At 46.5% G+C, this 24,187-nt stretch overlaps 2 protein-coding genes across 2 annotated transcripts in view; one reads left to right on the top strand and one right to left on the bottom strand.

Annotated features, from left to right (window-relative positions):
• Positions 1 to 24,187, top strand: part of rpl10a (ribosomal protein L10a) — a 216,781-nt gene that overhangs the window by 110,075 nt on the left and 82,519 nt on the right. The window lies entirely within an intron of this gene.
• wu:fb05h10 (F-actin-monooxygenase mical1) lies at positions 1,811 to 10,148 on the bottom strand. Its single transcript, XM_055654850.1, has 4 exons — positions 10,112 to 10,148; positions 7,510 to 7,600; positions 6,380 to 6,453; positions 1,811 to 3,122 (listed from the first exon to the last, which is right to left on the bottom strand). Exons 2-4 carry the CDS (start codon positions 7,581 to 7,583, stop codon positions 2,926 to 2,928), a joined length of 345 nt encoding a protein of 114 aa, XP_055510825.1. The 5' UTR covers positions 7,584 to 7,600; positions 10,112 to 10,148; the 3' UTR covers positions 1,811 to 2,925.

The raw sequence follows: 24,187 nt of genomic DNA on the forward strand, positions 1-24,187 counted from the left end.
GATTTATTTGACGTTTAAATGTGCAGGATCCATAGACGAGGTGAAGAGGAAGTAAAGGGCCTGTCCCACTTAGGCTATTTTTAGTTGCCTGTCATAGTCGTAGTAGGTCGCTGAAAAAACAGCGACTGGAACCCGCCCTTCGACATAAAATTTGAAATAGAATCATTACTTTAACAACCAAAAAAAATGAAGTCAGCACCAGCGCCAACCTCTGTTAACCTGGCGACAACTACAACAGCACCAACGTCGGGAGATGTCGAGCTACGCTCATTGGCGTAAAAACCCACTGTCGCCGACTGCGTCAGAAAATTTTTCAACACGTTGAAAATCCAGCGGCGACCAGAAAGACACTGCGACTCTTTGGGCGACCATGTGGTGACAGCCTAAAAATAGGCTAAGTGGGACAATTCAGTTCAGTTCAGTTTTTATTTGTCATATGTAGGTTAACACAGGATCAACGGTACAATGAGATGTTTTTGACAAGACAACGGGTCACCTCAGCAATTATATTACAAGGCTAAAATTAAGGTTAAAAAGAAAAAGGTGCGCGCCGTGTAGATGGGGAGAGCTCCGGGTCATCTCAGCAAATTTGTGGACAGGCCCTTAACTATTTCTGCTGGCATAGTGGCCCAACGAGCAGCGTAGGTTTACGGGTAAATATAATTAATTTTTTTTAAAGTTGCAGGTTCTGGTAATCTAAAATAAAATATGCTGGTACGATTCGGTAGTTCAGACAGCATCTGTCCAAGGAGAAACAGTCTAATTTGGTTTGTTAAGATCTTGGAAAGAGAGTAAATTATTTAGCTTTCAGTAGCAGAGAAGCTGGGGGGAGGACTCCCAATTACAAAGGTACACAAAAATGCTGGAGAAACTCAGCGGGTGCAGCAGCCAAAACCCTTCTTCAGACACGTTGCCTATTTCCTTCGCTCCAGAGATGCTGCTGCACCTGCTGAGTTTCTCCAGCATTTTTGTGTACCTTCGATTTTCCAGCATCTGCAGTTCCTTCTTAAACTCCCAATTACAAAGTTAACTGTTTCTTTTTCCATAGGCGCTGCCTCTCCTGCTGAGAGTTTCTCGCACTTTGGTTTTCTGGCATAGATTTAAGGTTTTTAATTGAAAAGCAAAAGGAAACAGCAGTAGATGCTGGAAAGCTGAGATTAAAAAAAACTAAGCAATGGATGGATTATTTCTACTCCTGAAGAGTTGTGGGATTTTTTTTATCCACCAGAGGGCGGACAGACTTGTACAAATAACGTCCTGAAATCACGAGGAACAGCTAAATGACGGAATATCGAGTTAAACACAAAGTGCTGTAGTAACTCAGCGGGTCAGACAACGTCTGTGGTGGCAAAGCATTTGGGTCTTCAGCCCACACAGACCGACATGCCCCACCTACACTACTCCCACCTGCCTGCGTTTGGCCCATATCCCTCTAAAACTATCCTATCCATGTACCTGTCTAAATGTTTCTTAAACCTTGCGATAGTACATGCCTCAACTCCGGCAGCTCGTTCCGTACACCCGCCACCCTTTGTGTGAAAAAATTACCTCTCAGGTTCCTATGAAATCTTTCCCCCCTCACCTTAAACCTATGTCCTCTGATTCTCGATTCCCTTACTCTGGGCAAGAGACTCTGTCTACCCGATCTATTCCTCTCATGATTTTGTACGCCTCTATAAGATCACCCCTCATCCTCCTGCGCTCCAAGGAGTAGACTGACCATAGACAAAAATGCTGGAGAAGCTCAGCGGGTGCAGCAGCATCTATGGAGCGAAGGAGATAGGCAACGTTTCGTCCCGAAACGTTGCCTATTTCCTTCGCTCCATAGATGCTGCTGCACCCGCTGAGCTTCTCCAGCATTTTTGTGGACCTTCGATTTTCCAGCATCTGCAGTTCCTTCTTAAACACAATAGACTGACCTTGCCTGCTCAACCTCTCTCTATAGGTTCAGATCCAAGCATTGTGTGAACAGGGTCACAGCATAGCTGGCAAGGTGGGTGGGCCACATTCAGCATAACACGCTGCCTCTAGCATGATGTATATCGATCTATCTATCTATCTATCTATCTATCTATCTATCTATCTATCTATCTATCTATCTATCTATCTATCTATCTATCTATCTATCTATCTATCTATCTATCTATCTATCTATCTATCATATATTAAAACTGTGTGGCTGCCGCCTGCCGTCCGGCGTCCGGCTGCCTTTCTGCCTTTTGATTCGTTGACGGCTGCTCCTTCCTATCAGCTTCCAACACACTTCAAAACAAAGTTGCAAGACAGGAACACTCTGAACTTTTCACCTCAATGGGATATCACAGCAAGTGCTTCAACAGGAGGGGGAGGGCCAATTGGTATTGCAATTAGAACTGCTGCAGCAGGCAGGGGAGGTGCAATTGGAATTATTTTTAAATCCACTGCTGAGGGAGGCAGGGGAGTGCTGGAATCTTACATTTGGGAACCGGCTCAGTTCCGTTGGAGGAGACGGGTGCATGGTGGAATATTGGGTTGGGGGATCACACCATTGGGGGAGCAGACCCAACGGGTCTGCACTTGGTCTAGTACAATAATAAAAATATCTGCAGTAAACCTAAGAGCGTCAGGGTCCATCTTCTTGAGTTTGGGATCCCGTGACTCCATACTACAGCGGCAACAGTGAGTGGTGGAGAGCGGCTCGGAGCCAACGCTGATGATCCCACAACTGACAACTGTTCAGTCGGTGCAGAGAAAACAATTCTGACTTTAAATTAAAGGGCAGATTATATGTTCCAAAAATTAGCTTCTCAAATATGTTGCGTTAAATTTATTTGAAAGATTATCGAAGCAGAGGTGAACTTTCATGAGAGTCTCTGTAAGGCCTTGTCTTGGAACATTGCTCGCTTTGAATAATCTGGCACCACTTGAGGTTAAAGTGCATTATCATCAGGTCCAGGTGATGGAGGCAGAGGTGGAGAGATCTTTGGCGGCAGCTCCGGGCACCAGGACGGCATGTTGCTCCATCTCCTGTAGCCTCTGCTGTTCCAGGACCGTGACCAGCCTGTCCCTCATCTTCACCACCTCGATCATCTCCTGGAAAATCCTCTCCTCTTCAAGTTTGTCCTCCTTGGTCTTCAGAGACGCTGTAAGACGGAGACACAGGGTTTGTTACTTTTTCAGCACCTATTTCCCCTTTCCCCTCCCCTTCCCAATTCTACTTTCTTCCTCTAGATTCACCATTTGCAACACTTCAATCCTTTTATCTCAGTCCTTCTGACTTTTCATCTTTGGCCTTTGTCCAACCATTTGCTTATCAAATAGCCCTCCTCACCTGTGTTGGCCTATTATCTGCCAGGGTTTTGTCCCTCATCTCCTCTTTTCAAGTTTTCTTTACCTCCTTTCCCACCCCCCCTCCTCAGTATCAGTCTGACAAAGTGTCCCGACCCAAACATCACCTATCCATGTTCTCCTGAGATGCTGCCTGACCCGCACTCTGGTTAGCATTTCCACAACGATCTGATTCCACCTACTTACAATGTTCCTCCTGTTTTGCTGCAGATAGAACCGGTCACTGTTACTTTTCAGTGTCTAAACCATGGCTCTAGTCCGCAGTGGCAAATCTAACCGCCCACTCTCTTCACCTCCTCCGCTTGGTCTTTAATACAGTGGGGCGGCACGGTGGCACATCGGTAGAGTTGCTGCCTTACAGCTCTTACAGCGCCAGAGACAGGGGTTCGATCCCGACTACGGGTGCTGTCTGTACAGAGTTTGCACATTCTCCCCGTGACTTGCGTGGGTTTTCTTCGAGATTTTCGGTTTGCTCCCCAACTCCAAAGACGTACAGGTTTGAAGGTTAATTGGCTTGGTATGAATGTAAAATTGTCCCTAGTGTGTGTAGGATAGTGTTAGCGTGCGGGGGTCGCTAGTCAGTGTGGACTCGGTGGGCCGAAAGGCCTGTTTCCGCGCAGTATCTCTAAACAAAAAAGCGAATTCTTCCCCCTCCTTACAATTCTTTTGCACCTTTCATCAGGCCAATCATGATATGCCCTGACACAAGAAGTTATGTTTATACAACACATCAGTACAGTGTACTAGATACAGTCTAGCACTGTATATAGTACATAGTCATAGTCTGGGAACTCTACTGAACTGTGTGTGTGTTCTCTTAATTACTGCCACCACTGACTGATTATATGTTTCCAGTACATTTCTACGGTCCATTGAATTTAGTTCTGAGCAACAACAAAGTGAGGGTTTTACCCAACCATTCCAAAATATCACTCAAATAGAGGAAGAGTCAAACAGCGTGGAAACGGGTCCTTCAGACCAACCAGGGCCATGCCAACCAAGTTGCCCAGCCCGAGCTGGCCCTATTTGCCGTATAATGTGCAGCACGGTGGCACAGCGGTAGAGTTGCTGCCTTAGAAAGCCAGAGTCCCGGGTTCGATCCTGACCACGGGGTGCTTGTCTGTACGGAGTTTGTACGTTCTCCTCGTGACCAGCGTGGCTTTTCTCCCAGATCTTCGGTTTCCTCCCACACCTCAAACACGTTCGGGTTTGTAGGTTAATTCAGGTGAGGAGGGAGGAAGGGGGGAAGGGAAGGGAGGCCAGATGAGGCTCAAGGACCTCAGTAAACACATGGCAGAGGTTCCATGACCTTGCATGTTCAACTGTGAATGCACCTTTAAACATCAGTCACCATTGGCCTCAAATCAATGCCACAGAAGGCTGTGGTGGCCAAGCCAATGGATATTTTTATGGCATAGATAGATAGATTCTTGATTAGTACGAGTGTCATGGGTTATGGGGAGAAACATAGAAACATAGAAAATAGGTGCTGGAGGAGGCCATTCAGCCCTTCGAGCCAGCACCGCCATTCATTGTGATCATGGCTGATCGTAGAATAGAGAAGGCAAGAGAATGGGGTTAAGTGGGATAGATAGATCAGCCATGATTGAATGGCATAGGCTTGATGGACCAAATGGCCTAATTCTGCTCCTATCACTTGTGAACCTGAACAAAAGCCTCATCAATGCCACTATTGTATCGGCCTCTACCACCACCCCTGGCAGTGTATAGCAGACACCCACCACCCTAGGGCGTTGAGAAAATGGCCCTGTATATCTTCTTTAAACTTTAAATATCTGTGGAATTCTCTTGCCACAGAAGGCAGTGGAGGCCAATTCACTGGATGTTTTCAAGAGAGAGTTAGAGTTAGAGCTAACGGAATCAAGGGATATGGGGAAAAAGCAGGAACAGGATACTGATTTTAGATGATCAGCCATGATCATATCAAATGGTGGTGCTGGCTCGAAGGGCCGAATGGCCTTCTCCTGCACCTATGTTTCTATGTTTGCCCTTCTCACCTTAAAGCTGTGCCTCCAGTATTTGATATTTCCATCCCGGGATAAAGGTTCCAACTGTCGGCCCTATTTCCAGGTCGGGACACGGCTTCAGGCAAGATATGTAAACCTGATCCTCTCCTCAAAATCATTTTAGTATCGGTAGTTGAGTTTATCACAGCGCGCAACCAGGTTCAGCCCACAGAGTCCACGCCAACTATCGATCACCCGTACGCTAGTTCTATCCTGCACACTAAGGGACAATTGACAGAAGCCAAATAACCTTCAAACCTGTACGTCTTTGGAGTGTGGGAGGAAACCGGAGCAACCAGGGAAAACCCACACGGTCACAGGGAGAATGTACAAACGAGAACGTTGTTTTTTGCACTTTAGCTAATCCACAACCCACACCGGAAATATTACCCACAAAGTCATCATTTTTTATGTTTAAAGTATCCATTATGTGACACCTTATAGCAGGCCTTCTGAAAACACCAATGCAAGCTATCAATGGTTCATGCTTATCACTCTGCTGGTTACAACGTTAGAGCAATCCAACACACCAACATGCATCTTTTTCCATTAATCCCTGCTGACTCTGCAGTTTTCCCACCAACTGATGTCAGGCTTTCTGGACTAGAGAGGCCACTGGTTCCTCTGCTGCCCTGAGATCCTGCCTCTGCCAGCCAAGAAGGAGATATCCCCTCCGCGCCCACCGCAACGGGTTCCAGGCCCGCCCAGACGTAGAGCTTCTCATTTTCGTTTCGCTGAGGGATAGAGCGCGGAAACGGGCCATTGATGTAGGCGGCACGGTGGTAGAGTTGCTGCCTTTCTCCGAGATCTTCGGTTGCCTCCCACGCTCCAAAGGCTTACAGGTTTGTAGGTTAATTAGCTTGGTATAAATGTAAATTGTCCCTAGTGTGGGTAGGATGGAGTTAATGCGTGGGGGGAATCGCTGGTCGGTGCGGACTCAGTGGGCCGAAGGGCCTTTTTCCGCGCTGCATCTCTAAACTAAGCTGAGGAAGAAGCTGAGAGGTGTGTGCAGGAACGGAACTTACCATCCATGTCCATGTACCTTCTCAGCTCCTGCTCCAGTCTGCTCTTCTGATCCTGCAGTTCCAGTTCACGGGCACTGTGCAGTTAAACACACAAAACCATTAGTCTTTTTCCTTCAGGGCTCTTGTACGAGCAAAGGTCTCAAAACTTAGTTGAACAGAGGGATCTGGGTATAACCGTGCATAGTTCCTTGAAGGTGGAATCTCATATAGATAGGGTGGTAAAGAAAGCTTTTGGTATGCTAGCCTTTATAAATCAGAGCATTGAGTATAGAAGCTGGGATGTAATGTTAAAATTGTACAAGGCATTGGTGAGACCAAATCTGGAGTATGGTGTACAATTTTGGTCGCCCAATTATAGGAAGGATGTCAACAAAATAGAGAGAGTACAGAGGAGATTTACTAGAATGTTGCCTGGGTTTCAACAACTAAGTTACAGAGATAGGTTGAATAAGTTAGGTCTTTATTCTCTGGAGCGCAGAAGGTTAAGGGGGGACCTGATAGAGGTCTTTAAAATGATGAGAGGGATAGACAGAGTTGATGTGGACAAGCTTTTCCCTTTGAGAATAGGGAAGATTCAAACAAGAGGACATGACTTCAGAATTAAGGGACAGAAGTTTAGGGGTAATATGAGGGGGAACTTCTTTACTCAGAGAGTGGTAGCGGTGTGGAATGAGCTTCCAGTGGAAGTGGTGGAGGCAGGTTCATTGGTATCATTTAAAAATAAATTGGATAGGCATATGGATGAGAAGGGAATGGAGGGTTATGGTATGAGTGCAGGCAGGTGGGACTAAGGGGAAAAAAAAATGTTCGGTACGGACTTGTAGGGCCGAGGTGGCCTGTTTCCGTGCTGTAATTGTTATATGGTTATATGGTTAAAACAATCAATCTCTTATTAATCAGTAGTCAATCTCATCAAGTCACACAGTGTGGAAACAGGCCCTTCGGCCCAACTTGCCCATGCCGACCGACATGCCCTGTCTACACTAATTCCATCTGCTTGTGTTTGGGCCACATACGGTATGAAATCCACCCAAGTTACTTGAATCACCAAGGAATTAGTTGTAGATGGAATGCTGAAATTCCATACAGAGCAGCTCTATGAGTGCAAACAGAATTGAGAGCGTTCTCACCTGATCATCAGCTCGGACTCCTCGTTTAAGAGCTTGTTCTTGTCCTGTACGAGAGTGAACCAGGACTGCATCATTTGTGGGTGGTCCCCTGTGGCAGAGGCAGCATTTGTTACATTTCATTCATCCAATGTATCCTGTTACTGCTAGATCTCTGTCTCACCAACTTCAAAAAAATATATTATAATAATCCTATTGCCTCCATGAGTCCCTGTCTTTTAGATTTTAAAGGTACAGCGCAGTAACAGGCCCTTCTGCCCACCGAGTCCACGCCGTCCAGCGATCCCCACTCACTAATGCCTCTGTCCCACTTAGGAAACCTGAACGGAAACCTCTGGAGATTTTGTGCGCCACTCAAGGTTTCCGTGCGGTTCCCAGAGGTTTTATGTCAGTCTCCCTACCTGCTTCCACTACCTGCAACCTCCGGCAACCACCTGAGGTTTCCGTTCAGGTTTCCTAAGTGGGACAGGGGCATAACACTATCCTATCCACACTAGGGACACATTACTATTTTACAAAGGGAGGAACCAGGAGCCACCAGTGAAAACCCACGCAGGTCACGGGGAGAATGTACAAACTCCGTGCAGACAGCACCCGTGGTCAGGATCGGACCCGGGTCCCTGGCGCTGTGAGGCAGCAACTCTACAGCACTGGTGCTTTGGTAAGTTACAGGGTTCCCCTTTGGAGACCAAATTCAACCTGACTTCACATCATCCATATATTTGTCTTTATTCTGGTAATAACTCTCAGCACAAGCTTAGGCCACAAGGGCTAGTATTGTTGCCTCACACCACCAGAGACCCGGGTTTGATCCCGACTATGGGTGCTGTCTGTACGGAGTTTGTACGTTCTCCCTGTGACCGCGTGGGTTTTCTCCGGGTGCTCTGGTTTCCTCCCACACTCCAAAGACGCACAGGTTTGTGGGTTAATTGGCTTTGGTAAGTTGTAAAATTGTGCCTAGTGTGTTGGATAGCATTGGTCGGCGCGTACCGAGTGGGCTGAAGGGCCTGTTTCCGCGCTGTATCTCCAAAGTCTAGTACGGAGGTGAAATGGCATTGGGAGAAGGATAGATGTCATTAATTTCTGTACAGCACTATTAATATAGGCCATATTGTGTTGAGCATGGCCATCTTCCTGGATGCCATGCTTTAGTCCAGCATAGTGGAGCCCTCTACTGGAGGGAAGGTTGCTCTGCAAGACTATCAAAAGAACAAACAACCCTCTCTTATTTCAGCCACGTTCAGTTTAAAAATTAATGTTAATATTATTCAGAAGATCCATAATTCCAAATGACAATTTTTTTCCCCCAGTTTTGGCTCATATGTGTCACTGGTGTTTGTGTCCACACTTTGGAAAGGTGAATACAAAATGCTGGAGTAACTCAGCGGGACCGGCAGCATCTCTGTACAGAAGGAATGGGCGACGATTCGGGTCGAGACCCTTCTTCAGACTGAGTGTCAGGGGAGAGGGAGACACAGAGATAAGGAAGGGTAGGGTGTGAAAACAAGAGAACCCCTCTCCTATTCCTCTCCTTTCTCCACTTATCTCTGACACTTTCTCCCTCCTTTCTTTCCCTTTTTCCTCTCCTCTTCTCTTTCCCTTCTCTCCTTTTATTTCCCTCTCCCTTTCTTGTTCTTTGCTTTTTTTTCCTCTCCTTTTCCCGCTTTCCTCTCGAGTTTGTGTGGGTGAAAGGATACCAAGATCACCCTTGCCACATGGATGTCGGAAAGCACTACCAGTTTAACTTCCACGAATATTTCGTAACACACTTGTGCCAGGGCACACAGAAGAAATTGAGCGGAAACGCAACATTCGGCAACAATCAGTTTCCTCATCTAAGATCTAGATTCACATTTCAACCAAAGTCACAACTTACAGCTCAGTCCATCAACGAGTTGGCGCGGGACCCGCCGCTGCCTTTTCTCCTTCTCGAAGAGATACGCGACCGGCCTGTCCAAGTATATGGACCGCGGATTGACGAACCATGCACGGGCAGGCTCTGCCAGCTGCCCGTCGAGCGGAATCCGAGTGCGAGACGAGAGATAATCGTCGACGAACCCGATTCAAGTCATAACAAACCTGAATGGTATTTGGGAACAACTCGTCGTTGGTAGTAGGAAAAGTCACAGGAACTCTCTGGCATCCCCCGGCACACCACGACCACCCGAACAGTGCACAGACAAATAACAAGATCAGCGATAACCGAAGAACCGCGGGCAAAAAACTCCACTCGGACAGCAACCAACTGCCCGAGCAGGATCAGAGACCTACGTACGAAACACTCGGTCTCTAGGGATTCGGTGAGACTCATCAGCCATGCCAACTAGCACACTAGTGCCGCACACGCTTCATCACCACTAAGGGCAGATCCGGGTATGTAATGCAGAGGGAAAACCTGGGATCCTAAGTCACAGGAGCCACAAAGTCAGGCCATTCAGACATCAAAGTGTAACAATCTGCCATTAAACCACCATGGATCTGACCTTATTTCATATCCTAAAAATTCACCCATTAGTCCTGCCTTCTCCCCACAGCACCCCGACACCAGTGACTAATCAAGAACCACTTAGTGGAGTTTGGAAGACCTGGACGACTCTTACCTGACCACCATGGCGTAATTCCTTCTACAGCAGAATCCCCTTTCTGCCCTTCCCGCTCATGGACACCTGGGCAATATGTCTTTGAACCGCCCTCTGAATCATCTGTCAAAGGGAGGAACAAAGAGAGAAAAATGGTTCATTCAACCCCAACTCCCAGCACAGATGTGTGGGTTTGGTCATGGAGGAGTTAAAGTTGCTTAAGCCCACTGGCCAATGAAAACCCTCAGAGGCTGAGCACCAAATTAATTGATCCCAAAGACCAGTGCCATTATGTACATCTAGCATTATTAGACCTCATGAGTATAGAGCACAGATAACAGGTCAAGCATGTGCCCACGCCAACCAAACATGCCCCTGATTGAACTCCATTACACACCTTCTGCGCATTTTGGGCTCATTATGCCTAATATTATCCTGGAGTCAATTCGTTATAGAGGGCAGCGAGTAGGTTGTACCGTTATCAAGTGCCTAGAAAAGAACCCTCTCGGGCTTTGAACACACCCTGGACTTACGGTAGATATATGGGAACTCATGACGAGAGAGATTATACTCCAGGAGACCAGACGAGTTATCCTTACCCAACATCAAAAGAAGTGGACCGGAGGTTGTTGTGATTAAATTGGTTCTGCAAACGTAAATTGTCCAGAGTTAGACTGGAACAAGGATGGGACTGTATCTCTAGTTTCTCGTCTAAACACAAGGGTACTAAAAACTAACTATCCTCCTTCTTCATTGATGAACCCGGCAAAACTATTACCATACGACAACGTGATGGACCTTTAATGATAAAAGAGAGTAGAGAAGACGAACGGCACTCCTGACGCTGTACACTGCAGCGGCCATGGTGTGTAGAATCGCAGTGGGTGCTAGATACCGACAGACAATGGCTCATATGACGATCATCTCTCTCTCTGAAACCAAAACGGTCTCCTCCATGCAGACTGTTGTGAAGTATAGAGAGTAGTGGTACAACACACTTCACTCGACACAGAATGTGGCTGTTATGCTACTGAGAGTGAAACAAATAGCGAGAAGGAGAAAGAGGTGATGATATTGAATGCAGATCACAAAAAGCAGTAGGCAGTCTAAGGAGAGGCTTTTCAGATACTGCACCCAAATGGAGGATGTGTGGCTCCTGATATTGCCACTTGGCCACTTCGAGCCCAGCACACCGCCATGCACTGTGATCATGGCTACATCATCCACCCATTTAGTACCTTTTCAGCTTCTTTCTCAGCCCTATCCCATGGATTCGCTATCTTTACGAGCTCTATCTAATTCTCTCTTGAAAGCATCCAGAGAATTGGCCTCCACCGCCTTCTGAGGCAGAGATTGCTTGCAGGCAGAGGAGATTAGTTCAACTTGGCATCATGTTTGCCACAGACATTGTGACATTCTGTGTTCCATATAATCCCATTTCTCAGATGATGGGAGTGTTCTACCATTTTAAATTTAGATAGGTAAACCACCCCTGGGAAGTATTTACATAACTGGTGATTGGGACACTGAGGTATGTATAGACTTTCACTTTCCCCTCTGTTCCTTGCTACTCATACTCTTAACACAGAAGCCGTGTTTCCCAAAGACGCCTTCCCAAACACGCACCAAAAAAAACACTGCCTCTGAGCTTGTGCCCTCTTCACCCCTATCTCAAGAGAAAACCATGACCGTGCCCGGTGCCTGCAATCGGACCATGTGTGGGGCAACAGTGGCCAGAGGCCTCAGGGTCAATCCTGATACAGCGGGTGATTGTCTGTCTGGTAGTTTAGCACATCACTTAGAATACTGAAACGGCTTGGATATGAGTGGACTGTGGAGAGGCATGTTCTCCAAATGGATGGGAGAGTCTCGGTACCAGAGGTTCCAATACCCTCAGAATTATAAGGACCGGTTCGTTTTTACGGAAGGAGATGATGAGGAGGGATTGTCTTTAGGTCAGGGGGTGGGGAAATCTGCGCGAACTTCTTTTGCCGAAGAGGCTGTGGGTGGTCCAAGGTCAGTGGTATATCTAAGGACCAGACGCCAAGATAGATTTCTTGATTCACCCGTAAGGGTCGTCAGAGGTCTATGGGGAGAAGCAGGCCGGATAGGGGGGATTAGGAGGGAGAGCTAGATCAGCCCCATCTTGATGACTTGGCGGGTGGACTTGATGGAACGGACATGGCCTACTTACAGCTCCTACCTAACATTAGATTCTCTGTGAGTAGACCCACGTGGGTCACACACCTCCAGGTGTTCTGGTCTCAGTCCACATCGCCCAAAGTAATGCTGCGACGTTTGTAGGTTAACTGGCCTACTGTAAATTGACCCTATTGCCTAGGGGACGTGGATGAAAAGTGGGAAAACACCATATATCCAGTTGTGAATGGCCCTTGGGATCGCGGGTCACGTGGTATTCAGTGGGCTGGAAAGACCTCTAAACTAAACCAAACTAAGTCTCCGATCCTCTTGATTTGATTTGAACGTACGTGCCAGTGCTCCTTTGACGGTCGGTGAGATGAAACTTAAAAATAATGAAGTGAGTTTTGGGTTATCCAGATCCATTATTGAACGAGGATAGAAGGGCTTGAATAAATAGATAGTATTTTACATCACCTGAGCCTTCATGAACCTTGCCATCTCTCCCTGCTTCGCACGGCGATCGATGGTTCTCTGTTGCCACGTTACCCGCTTTGCGGCCGACTCCACCGGGCTTAATTCCTGCGCCATAAAGAATATTTTCACGTTTTGACATCAGAGTTTGGATATCATTCAAATACAGATAGACACTGGAGTAACTCAGCGGCAGGCAGTAACAAACAGCATCTCTGGAGCGAAGGAAATGACGGTGACGATTGGGGTCACTTGAGAACCCTTCTTCGGACTCGTCGCAGACCACGAGAAACGTCACTGCCCCCCTCCCTTCCTCCAGAGATGCTGCCTGTCCCGACTGAGTTACTCCATGCATTTTGGTGTATCTGCCCGGTATCTTCGGTTTAAACAACACAGCTCATTCTGCAATTCCTCTGTTCTACACATCATTCAAAATACATTGCGGGTTAGGTCTAACGCCTGTGCACCAGATATACCTTTGTTCCATCTTTAATCGGACTTTAATGTTATATCTTTGCACTAAATGCTGTACCCTTTATCCTGTACCTATGTACTATGGACGGCTTGATTGTAATAATGCATAGTTTTCCTTTGGCTGGATAGCATGAAAACAAATGCTTTTCATTGTACCCCGGTAGGCATGACAATAATAAACTAAACTAAACTGCCCCTCAACTGCGTGGGAGTTGTGCAAAATAGTTTGGATATCGGTCACAAAACACTAGAGACAACTATTCATAGGCTGGACACAACTGTATATAAACTGCAGACACCTACATGTGTGCTGCATAAAAGTACACCTAAACTCTACACTCCTTTTTTCGCCTCCAGTTCCCAGCCTCCCCCCCCCACACCTATGTTCACAAGTTATAGAAGTAGAATTTGGCCCATCGAGTCTACTCCGCCATTCAATCATGGCTGATTTCTGCCTCCCATTTTCCTGCCTTCTCCACATAACCCTTGACACCCATTCTAATCGAGAACTTGTCTAGCGCTGCCTTAAAAAATATCCACTGACTTGGCCTCCACAGCCCTCTGCGGCAATGAGTTCCACAGATTAACTACCCTCTGACGAAAGAAGTTCCTCCTCACCTCATTTATGAAAGAGCGCCCTTTAATTCTGAGGCCTAGACTCTCCCACCAGTGGAAACATTCTTTTCCACATCCACTCTATCTATGCCTTTCATTATTCAAGTTCCAATGAGATCCCCCCTCAACCTTCTAAACTCCAGTGAGTACAGGCCCAGTGCTGTCAAATGCTCATCATATGCTAACCCACTCCGCCACCTCCGTCTTTCAGTTTGAAGAAGGGTTCCGACGAGAAATGTTACCTATTTCTTTCAAAAATTCTTTTGTGTGTATGGGACAGTAAATCATCACCCATCTTGCACCCCTCCCCTCCCCCGCCCCATTTTTTATTCTCTGACCCTACACAGATAGGTGGCAAATATGAATATTGGCATCCACCCTATATTTTGACTTCAATCTCTCACTTCATGAAGGGGTTGAACCCCCTGGTGGCATGATCAGGTAAAACTAACTATCATCGACATGTACCCCAGAAGATTGTTTGGAAATTCTGTTACTTTTGTGGCATTCCACCGTGGATTTATGTTTAGACTTCCAGAGACCAATAACAGCAGAGGGGTCTTGGAAGTTTAAGTTTCCTGTTAGTTTCTTCCCCAGACCTCGTGTATCGGTAAATATTGAGCAACCGGGAAACTATCCCCAGCGACAAATAGTGTACCGATGCAATAAATTGAGTTTTGGTATTTCATTTCTTAGTGTGTGTAGGATAGGCCTCGTGGGTGCTTGATCGTGGTGTCATGGCGCTTGGCGGGACGAACCAGAGAACCCCTCGCTGTCCAATGTTAGGGGGTCACCTTACGATACTGGAGTGGATCCTTTGCTGTACAGGAGAAGCACTTTTGATCCTGAAACGACGGTTCTCCTCTACGTTTAGTCCTTCTGCCCGTAGGGTGTGTTTCGCATTCTAGCCATATTTTTTCTCTCCCTGTACCTCACAAGCCTAGGGGACAGGTTTGTAAGTCTACTTGGACCTTGTGCGGTCAATGATCAGGTATCCTATTGAATGTCCCCCAGTGTGTGTAAGGATAAATTGCTCGTGTGCGTTGGATCACTGGCCGTTTGAAAAGTACTCAACGGTTGTGACCGTGGTTCAGGCCTGCTTCCTCTTCGCCTGTACCCTCCTAACTAACTGGGTCACGCAGCTTAAGGATGAAGGGGGAAATCCTTTAAAACCGACAATGGACAACTAACACATGAAGGGGTCACACTTTGTTCACACAGAGTAGTGAATTGATGCTCTCAGCAGGGAAAACGACAGATATCTAGATCTAAACATTGAAGGGACATTCATTGAGGCCGGTTTATTGGCTATATTTTAATGAGGAGTTAAGGTGGCTGCTTGACAGGCCCCAGAGACCCGGGTTTGATCCTGACGACGGATCCTTGGCTGTACAGAGTTTTGTACCTTCTCCCCGTGACCTGCGTGGGTTTTCGCCAGGAGCACCGGTTTCCTCCCACACTCCAAAGACCTACAGGTTTGTAAGCTAATTGGCTTTGGTAAAATTGTAAAATGTCCCCAGTGTGTGTAGGATAGTGCTCGTGTGCGTGGATCACTGGCCGGTGCGTACTTGGTGGGCCGAAGGGCCTGCTTCCTCGCTGTATCCCCCTAACTAAGGGGTCAACAGCATTAAGATCGCAAGATTTCCTTTAAAACCGAGATGAAAGAACTTTTTTCACACCGAGAGTGGTGAATCTCTCGAGCTCACTCTGCCTTCGAGAGTAGTGAGGCCAGGGTCAGCTTATATTTTGAGGCCAGAATGTCTCATGTGGCTATTGTATCGGTAGGGAGAGCAGGTACGGGTTAGATGGATGATCGCCCAAATGTTGGAGTAAAGCGGTGAGGCTCAGAGGGCCGTATGCCTACTCCATCGAGGTGTTTTCTAGGCCATTCTATGTTTCTATGAAGTAAATACTCTTCAACCTGGGCATGGTTGTGGCATTTGACTCAATGATCAGCCAGGACTCCATTCAATCTTCATATTGGCTGATGGTCGCAAGATTTCACTGTATCAGAAACACACATCACACTCCGCCTGCCTCGTGATTACGTTAGGCCGAAGATGGCCTACCTCTCTCTTGATGTCGGAATGGATGTTAGCCCTGGTTTAAATGTCTCTTGATTGCAAGAATGTTAAGTTTAATCAGCGGGTCAAGTCCCCTCCAGAAATGGGAAAGAAACGCCCATCGATCTCTCCGCAGTGGTTCATTCGGCTCATCTATTTGACTCCACTCAATATCATCTTCACCTTCATCCCAAATGTACCCCCGACGTATCCCGATTTGTTCAAGAATCGTCTCTCATTCAGAATCTGTTAGCCCTATGAGCTTTCTTTCAAGATCAAGAATAGGTGATTGTTTCAACACACATCACAGAAGTCAGCCACTGCTTGCCGAGTAGTACAGTAGATTCTTGGGGGCCCAATATCTGATTGTAAGATTGTCGGAAGGGACTGCAGATGCTGGTTTATAACAAAGATAGGCACAAAATGTTGGAGTAAATCAGCGGGTCAGGCAGCACCTCCAGAGAAAAGGAATAGAAACGTAGAAAATAGGTGCAGGGAGTGGGCCATTTGGCCCTTCGAGCCAGCATCGCCATTCAATATGATCGTGGCTGATCATCCAAAATCAGTACCCTGTCCCGTATCCCTTGATTTTGTTAGCCCTAAGAGCTAAATCTAACTCTCTCTTGAAAGAATAGGTGTTAGCCCTAAGAGCTAAATATCTCTTGAATTGAAAGAATAGATGATGTTTCACAAACTCACAAGTTCCAGGAGCAGAATTGGGGCCATTCGGCCCATCGAGTCTACTCCGTCGTTCTATCATGGCTCATCTATCTATCCCTCTCAACCCCATTCTCCTGCCTGCTGTTCCTTGTGTCTCTGGTAAATCAGTAGTATAACCCCTGCCAGCTGGAATTCAAAGGATATTTTTCCATTCCATAAATAAATGGAACAGACGTGACTATTGCTTGCACAGATACCCAAGAACATCATTAATTATTCTAAAGATAGACACAAAATGCTGGAGTAACTCAGCGGGTCAGGCAGCATCTGTGGAGAAAAGGAATAGGTGACGTTTTGGATCGAGACCGTTCTCCAGACTGTCTGACGAAGGGTCTCGACACGAAACGTCTCCTGTTCCTTTTCTCCAGAAATGCTGCCTGTTCTGCCTAGTTATTCCAGCATTTTATGTCTATCTTCTGTGTAAACCAGCATCTGCAGTTCCTTCCTGCACATTGATTATTCCATAGGTTTTTTTGGGGTTTTTTTTTGACATAGTTTGGAAGCTGCATACCAAATCTCGTTGCATTGATGTGCAATGACAATAAATATATTATTATTATTATTATTATTACTATTATTGGGTTCTAGCAGCAGAATTAAACCATTCGGCCCACCAAGTCTACTCCACCATTCAATCATGGCAGATCTATCTTCCCTCTCAACCCCATTCTACTGCCTTCTCCCCATAACCCGACATCCGTACTAATCAAGAATCTACCTCTGCCTTAAAAAGACGGGTGGGGGGAGTGGGGACGATAAATGGAAAACAAGGCTGGAAGGGAGGAGAGTATAAAAACGAAATGGGCCAGGGTGTGGGACCAAAGAAGGTGATAATGAATCTAATAAGGTAACAAAAGATCTGACCAGAGAAATAGGGAAAGCAGAACCGTTACCAGGCAGCATATAATAACATTCTGGATGCTGGAAATTTGAAATAAAGACAGAAACTGCTCATTATTTGAAATTTTAGTTTAGTTTAGAGACGGTGTGGAAACAGGCACTACGGCCCACCAAGTCCGCGCCGACCAGCGATCCCCATACACCTACAGTATCCTACACACTGGGGACAATTTACAATTATGACTTGAGCCAATTAACCTACAAACCGGTACGTACGCCTTTTGTGTGGGAGGAAAGCGGAGCACCTCGGGGAAACCCCATGCAGTCTCGGGAAGAACGTACAAAGTCCCAACAGGCAGCGCCCGTGGTCAGGATCGAACCCGGGGCTCTGGCGCTGTGAGGCGCCAACTCTACCGCTGCGCCACCGTGCCGCTCGATCGAGCAGCGGTAGAGTTGCCGCCTCACAGCGCTACAGACACTGCTTTATTTGGTCAGGAGATGGTTCAAGATTCCTGGGATTGGAGGGATGGGGGAAGGAGAATGGAAGGGTAGAACTCAGGGAGTGGGTCTATAATAGGGTAGACAAAAATGCTGGAGAAACTCAGCGGGTGCGGCAGCATCTATGGAGTGAAGGAAATAGGCAACGTTTCGGGCCGAAACCCTTCTTCAGACCCTTCTTAAACAATGTCTAAGGCGGAAATTGACTCAGTTGGGTGAAGGGCCTGTTTCCACACTGTATCTCTAAACTAATCAAAGCTAAACTCTGCTTCTGACCAGTGTCAACTGAACGGCACAACGAGGAGAGGCGTTGCCTCACAGTTCCAGTGACCCAGGTTCAATCCTTACTTCAGTCTATGTGGAGTTTGCACGTTCTCCTTGAGACTGTGTGGATTTATCCAGTGGCCTCTATTTTTTTCACCCACATCTCCCTCAAGTGCGCAGCGCGGTGACGCAGCTGGTAGAGCCGCTGCCTCACAGCGCCAGGTGCCCGGGTTCGATCCTGACCTTGGATGATGTGCAGCGTGCATGGTTTTCCACTGGGTGCTCCGGTTTCCTCCCACATTCCAAAGATGCGCAGATCTTTTGGTTAACTGGCCCCTGTAAATTGCCCCTAATGTGTAGGGAGTGGACGTGAAAGTGGGACAGCATAAAGCTAGTATGAACGTGATTGATGCTCAGTGTGGACTCGCTGGGCCAAAGGATCCGTTTCCAATCAATTAATTAAAGAAATGTGGATTGATAATGTGGATTGTGGTGCTGGCTCGAAGGGCCAAATGGCCTACTCCTGCACCTATCAGCTATTAATTGCCCACTCTAAATTGTCCCTTGAGTATTGGTAAATCTGTGGAGAATCTATAAGAGCAGGGAAAGAACAAAATGGGTTAGAATAGGATGAGGATAAAGATATGTACTTGATCATTGGTATTGGCTCAATGGGCTGAAGGGCCTGTTTATTACCGACTAGTGAAAACCTGGATAGAGCGGATGTGGAGAGGATGTTTCTACTCGTGGGAGAGTCTAGGACTAGAGGTCACAGCCTCAGAATAAAAGGGGCGAACCTTTAGAAAGATGAGGAGGAATTTCTTTGGTCAGAGGGTGGTGAATCTGTGGAAGTTATTGCCACAGACGGCTGTGGAGGCCAAGTCAATGGATTTCTTTAAGGTGGGGATTGACAGATTCTTGATTCGGAAGGGTGTCGGGGGTTATGGGGAGAAGGCAGGTGAATGGGGTTGAGAGGCAAAGATAGATCCAGCAATGGTTGAATGGCGGAGTAGACTTGATGGGCCGAATGGCCTAATTCTGCTCCTGTCACCCGTGAACTTTCTCTGCTGTATCACTCCATGACTCAGAGGGTAATGTGGATCTCAGGCATTGTTGGAGTGGGGAATAATTGCCATGACCCTGGGATCAGGTGGACAAATGCTATGTACTGCCTGGGCACATGTGCGAGCTTGGGCAGAGTACAGGAGAGTGGTGGATGCCTGTTCAACGTACCGCCACACAGTCAGAGTCAACCCTTCACAGAGAGCGTGCGAGTAAATGGATGAGCATAAACTGCCCTCAACCAATGAATTGGAATAAATCTTATGGATTAAATTTTAAGAATTTGGATTTCTCATGCTGGATGCTTCAAACTCAACTATCCAAGGAAATGACAGACTCCATTACACAAACAACAGGCAGACAGACGCCTGTGACAACTCTGCAGTTGTGGGCTGTACAAAAGAATTTCACACTGCTCTGCATACGTGCCAATGAAGAACCATTGAATCATTGTGTACATAGAAACATAGAAAATAGGTGCAGGAGTAGGCGATTCGGCCCTTCGAGCCTGCACCGCCATTCAATATGATCATGGCTGATCATCCAACTCAGTATCCTGTACCTGCCTTCTCTCCATACCCCCTGATGCCTTTAGCCACAAGGGCCACATCTAACTCCCTCTTAAATATAGCCCATGAACTGTGGCCTCAACTACCTTCTGTGGCAGAGAATTCCACAGGGTCACCGCTCTCTGTGTGAAAAATGTTTTGCTCATCTCGGTCCTAAAAGATTTCCCCCTTATCCTTAAACTGTGACCCCTTGTTCTGGACTTCCCCAACATCGGGAACAATCTTCCTGCATCTAACCCTGTCCAACCCCGTAAGAAGTTTCTATAAGATCCCCCTCAATCTCCTAAATTCTAGCGAGCACAAGCCGAGTCTATCCAGTCTTTCTTCATTTGAAAGTGCTGACATCCCAGGAATCAGTCCTATGAACCATCTCTGTACTCCCTCTATGGCAAGAATGTCTTTCCTCAGATTAGGAGACCAAAATTGTACGCAATACTCCAGGTGTGGTGGTACAAGATTGATACATAGCGCTGGAGTAACTCAGCGGGTCAGGCAGCATCTCTGGCAAAAAACGATGGGTGATTTTTCGGGACGAGAAAGCTGTCTGAAGAAGGGTCCCGACCCGAAACGTCACCCATCCTTTTTCTCCAGAGATGCTGCCTGTCCCGTTGAGTTACTCCAGCACTTTGTGTCTATCTTTGGTATGAAACAGCATTCTTCGTTTCCACGTCCAGCCTGTGTACAGCTCATCAGTGTCTAGCTCTACGATCAACCTGACTCTACAGGGGTCTCCGCCTCGAAAAGGCAGCCAGCATCATCAGGGACCCACACCACCCTGAGCACACTCTCATTTCACTCCTGCCATCGGGAAGAAGGTACAGGAGCCTGAAAACTGTAACGCCCAGCTTCAGGAACAGCTTCTTCCCTGCAGCCATCAGGCTATTAAACACGACAACCTCCAAATAAGCCCTGAACTACATAGACTTGGGGACATTGCTTTTGTCTTTGAGGTATTATTCTTTGTTGTGTGTGTGTGTGTGTGTGCGCTCATGTGTGTGTGCACGCTAGTGTGTGTGTGCGTGCACGCATGTGTGTGTGTGCGTGCACGCGCATGTGTGTGCTTGCACGCTTGTGTGTATGTGTACGCACGTGTGTGTGTGGTGTGTGTGCACGCTCGTGCGCGCTTGTGTGTGTGCGTGCGTGCTTCTGTGTGTGTGCACGTGTGTGTGCACGCGCTTGTGTGTGTGTGTGTGTGTGTGTGTCAAGTCAAGTCAAGTTTATTCATCACATACACATACGAGATGTGCAGTGAAATGAAAAGTGACAATGCTCGCGGACTTTGTGCAAAGAGACAAACAAACAAACTACAAACAGAATGTAACAGAACAGTGCGTGCATGCGTGCGCGTGTGTATGTGCGTGTGTGTGCATGTTCGTGTACACACTAAACTTTTTTTAGTGTTTATTATGTTCACATATCTGTTGTGCTGCTGCATGTAAGAATTTGTTTATTCCGTATTGGGACACAAGACAATAAAACACTCTTGACTAAACAAAATAGGTACCGCATACTGGTGGTCCAAAATATTAAAAAGAAATACAGGAGGGGAACAATAAAGATTAGATTACTTCAGTGAGCTAATCTGATGACACTATAATATCTGACTGAAATCAATCTCTCTCCACAGATGCAGCAGTTTGACATTTTCGGTTTTCTAATTTCAGATTTATACCATTCAGTTTTTTTTATTTTCATCAGGGTGAGGGTCAAAATTACTGTCCTTTCAACATTTTATTGATAAGAAGCTGGCCGCAGAAGACGCCCCCGGGACACAAAGATGACCCGACGAGGGGAGGAGAGGAGAGAGGGACGTTGGTTCTCGAGCGAGTGGGCCGACCGAACTTTGGGATTTCAATAACGTCAACAATGTTATTATGCCGAACAATGGGATGCACGGTGGCGCAGCGGTAGTTTTACTATCTTATAGCGCCGGAGATTCAGGTCCGATCATGACTACGGAGTTTGTACGTTCGGAGTTCTGTACGGAGTACTGTACGGAGTTTCTACGTTCTCCCCGCGACCTGCGTGTATTTTCTCCGAGACCTTTGTTTTCCTCCCATGCTCCAAAGACGTACAGGTTTGTAGGATAGCGTTAGTGTGTGGTCGGTGCGGACGGACTCTGTGGGCCGAAGGGCCTGTTTCTCTAAACTAAACAAATGGCACCAAAAATGGCGGTGCCCGCCTGTGTAAAGTATGCAAAAATAATTTGACTGCGCAGTTGCACATGTGACAAAATAATGCACCATTGAACCTTGAGAGGTAGTATATTGTGTGAGGACTTGTGTCAGTTTCAATACCTTGATTACCAAATTAATTAATTACAATTGACCTTGCAGAGATGAGATCAGTACAGTTAATGAGGTAAACCTACTTAAAGGATATTTTAGTCCAGACATTTACGAGAGCTAATAATGTGATAACAAATTCTCCAGAAGGGTGAAAAGAGCATTGTATCTTTTTAGATGCAGGAAACTGGAGTGAAAACGTACAGATTCTTTATTAAATATTGCACTAGAAGTCACAGATACAGAACAAGTTGGAAAGCTCTCTTTATTTATCCATTGGGGGTGGGGGGGGGGGGGGGGGGGGGGGGGGGGGGGGGGGGGGGGGGGGGGGGGGGGGGGGGGGGGTGTTTGTAAAGTTGTGAAGTTATGGACCTATGCCCACAGGATGGGAAAATACAAGTGGAATTAAACGTTGACCATGTTATATGACTCGGAAACACACAAATTGGTGTGTAGGAAGGTTATTTATACCGGTAAGTTTTAAATATGTGTTGGAACCCGACTTATTTAAGATCTGTTATGTATCAAACTTGCCACATATATGGAGTCTTTGTTTTAAGAGTTTAAATGTTTTAATAATTTATTGAATGATTAATATCTGAACTTTAAGACAATTCTGTTCAAGAGGAATAAATTATAAATAAGTTGTCATCAAGTGTTCTGAGGGACATTTTGTTAAGTGGCATCTGCAAAAAGTGGTGACCACTGCCCAGTCTATCACGGGCACTGACCTCCACACCGTCCAAGGGAGGGATCTGGAGGAGTCGCCGTCTCAAAGAGGCAACCAACATCATCAGGGACCCACACCACCCTGGCCACAATCTCTTTTCACCCCTGCCATCAGGAAGAAGGTACAGGAGCCTGAAAACTGTAACGTCCAGGTTCAGGAACAGTTTCTTCCCTGCAGCCATCAGGCTATTAAACACGACAACCTCCAAATAAGCTCAAAACTACATAGACTTAGGAACATTGGTTTTGTCTTCTTGCACTGTTATTGAATGTATATGTATGTATGTATATATGTATGTATACATCTGTATGTATATCTGTATGTATGTATGTATATATGTATGTAAAGATGTATGCATGTCTTTTTCTCATTTATTATATTGTTTACAGGGTACTGAATTTATATTTTTGTTTTGCTGCTGCAGCAGGTAAGAATTTCTGGGACATATGACAATAAAACACTCTTGATCTTGATCTTTCTGATGTACAACTCTGAAGTCCAGCGTCTGTGAGTCCAAGTCCTCTGTGTCCCCTTCACCTCTTTCCTTGTCAACATCTTTGGTCAACATTGGGGTCCAGCTCCCTGGTGTGCGCCCCCTGGTGTGCAAGAAGATGTACCGTGGAGATGCATCTCTGTGTGTGTGTCTGTTCTTTTGAGGAATAACACTCTGATCACTGGCATTCTTCACTGAATCAGGAAGGTCGGTTGTACAAGTTCTCTCTGTTACCTGTGCTGGAGGCAACTCAACGTGTACAGCTGAGGTCAATATTGCTTCATCTTGGCTTTCTGAAAATTGCTTGTGAGAAAATGAAGATAGACACAAAATGCTGGAGTAACTCAGCGGGTTAGACAGCATCTCTGGAGAGAAGGAATAGGTGATGCCTCGGGTGAATGCCCTTCTTCAGTCCCTACTTCAGTCTGAAGAAAGGACTTGACCCAAAACACCACCGATTTCTTTTCTCCAGAGATGCTGCCTGACCCGCTGGGTTACTCCAGCATTCTGTGTTTATCTTCAGTGTAATCTGCAATTCCTTCCTACACATTTTGCTAGAAAATGAACGTTGAGCATGGTTAGATATCTCCTTCTGTTATGCAGCTGGGAAAATTGCCGCCCCACAGTGCCAAAGACCCCAGGTTCGATCATCAGGTGCTGTCTTTGTGGAGTTGGCACATTCTCAGTGACTGAAGAAGGGTCTCGACCCGAAACGTCACCCTTGCCTTCTCTCCAAAGATGTGACATGTCGCCTGTACGGTCGTGAGTAGTCGCCCAAAAAGTTCTACCGCTGGATTTTCAACATTTGGAAATATTTCAGCCATCTGCTGCGACTATGATGGGTGCCGGCAGTCGTCGAAAAAAATCACGCAAGTG

Source organism: Leucoraja erinacea, chromosome 24 (genome assembly GCF_028641065.1).
Source record: "Leucoraja erinacea ecotype New England chromosome 24, Leri_hhj_1, whole genome shotgun sequence".
NCBI classification, from domain to species: Eukaryota; Metazoa; Chordata; class Chondrichthyes; order Rajiformes; family Rajidae; genus Leucoraja; species Leucoraja erinaceus.

Excerpts from the sequence above, each read along its gene's own strand:
- wu:fb05h10 (XM_055654850.1), bottom strand. The coding sequence starts at position 7,583 with ATGATGCAGTCCTGGTTCACTCTCGTACAGGACAAGAACAAGCTCTTA. Across the intron at positions 6,454-7,509 it reads GAGTCCGAGCTGATGATCAG|TGCCCGTGAACTGGAACTGC; the intron begins GTGAGAACGCTC and ends TTAACTGCACAG. Across the intron at positions 3,123-6,379 it reads AAGGTACATGGACATGGATG|CGTCTCTGAAGACCAAGGAG; the intron begins GTAAGTTCCGTT and ends TCCGTCTTACAG.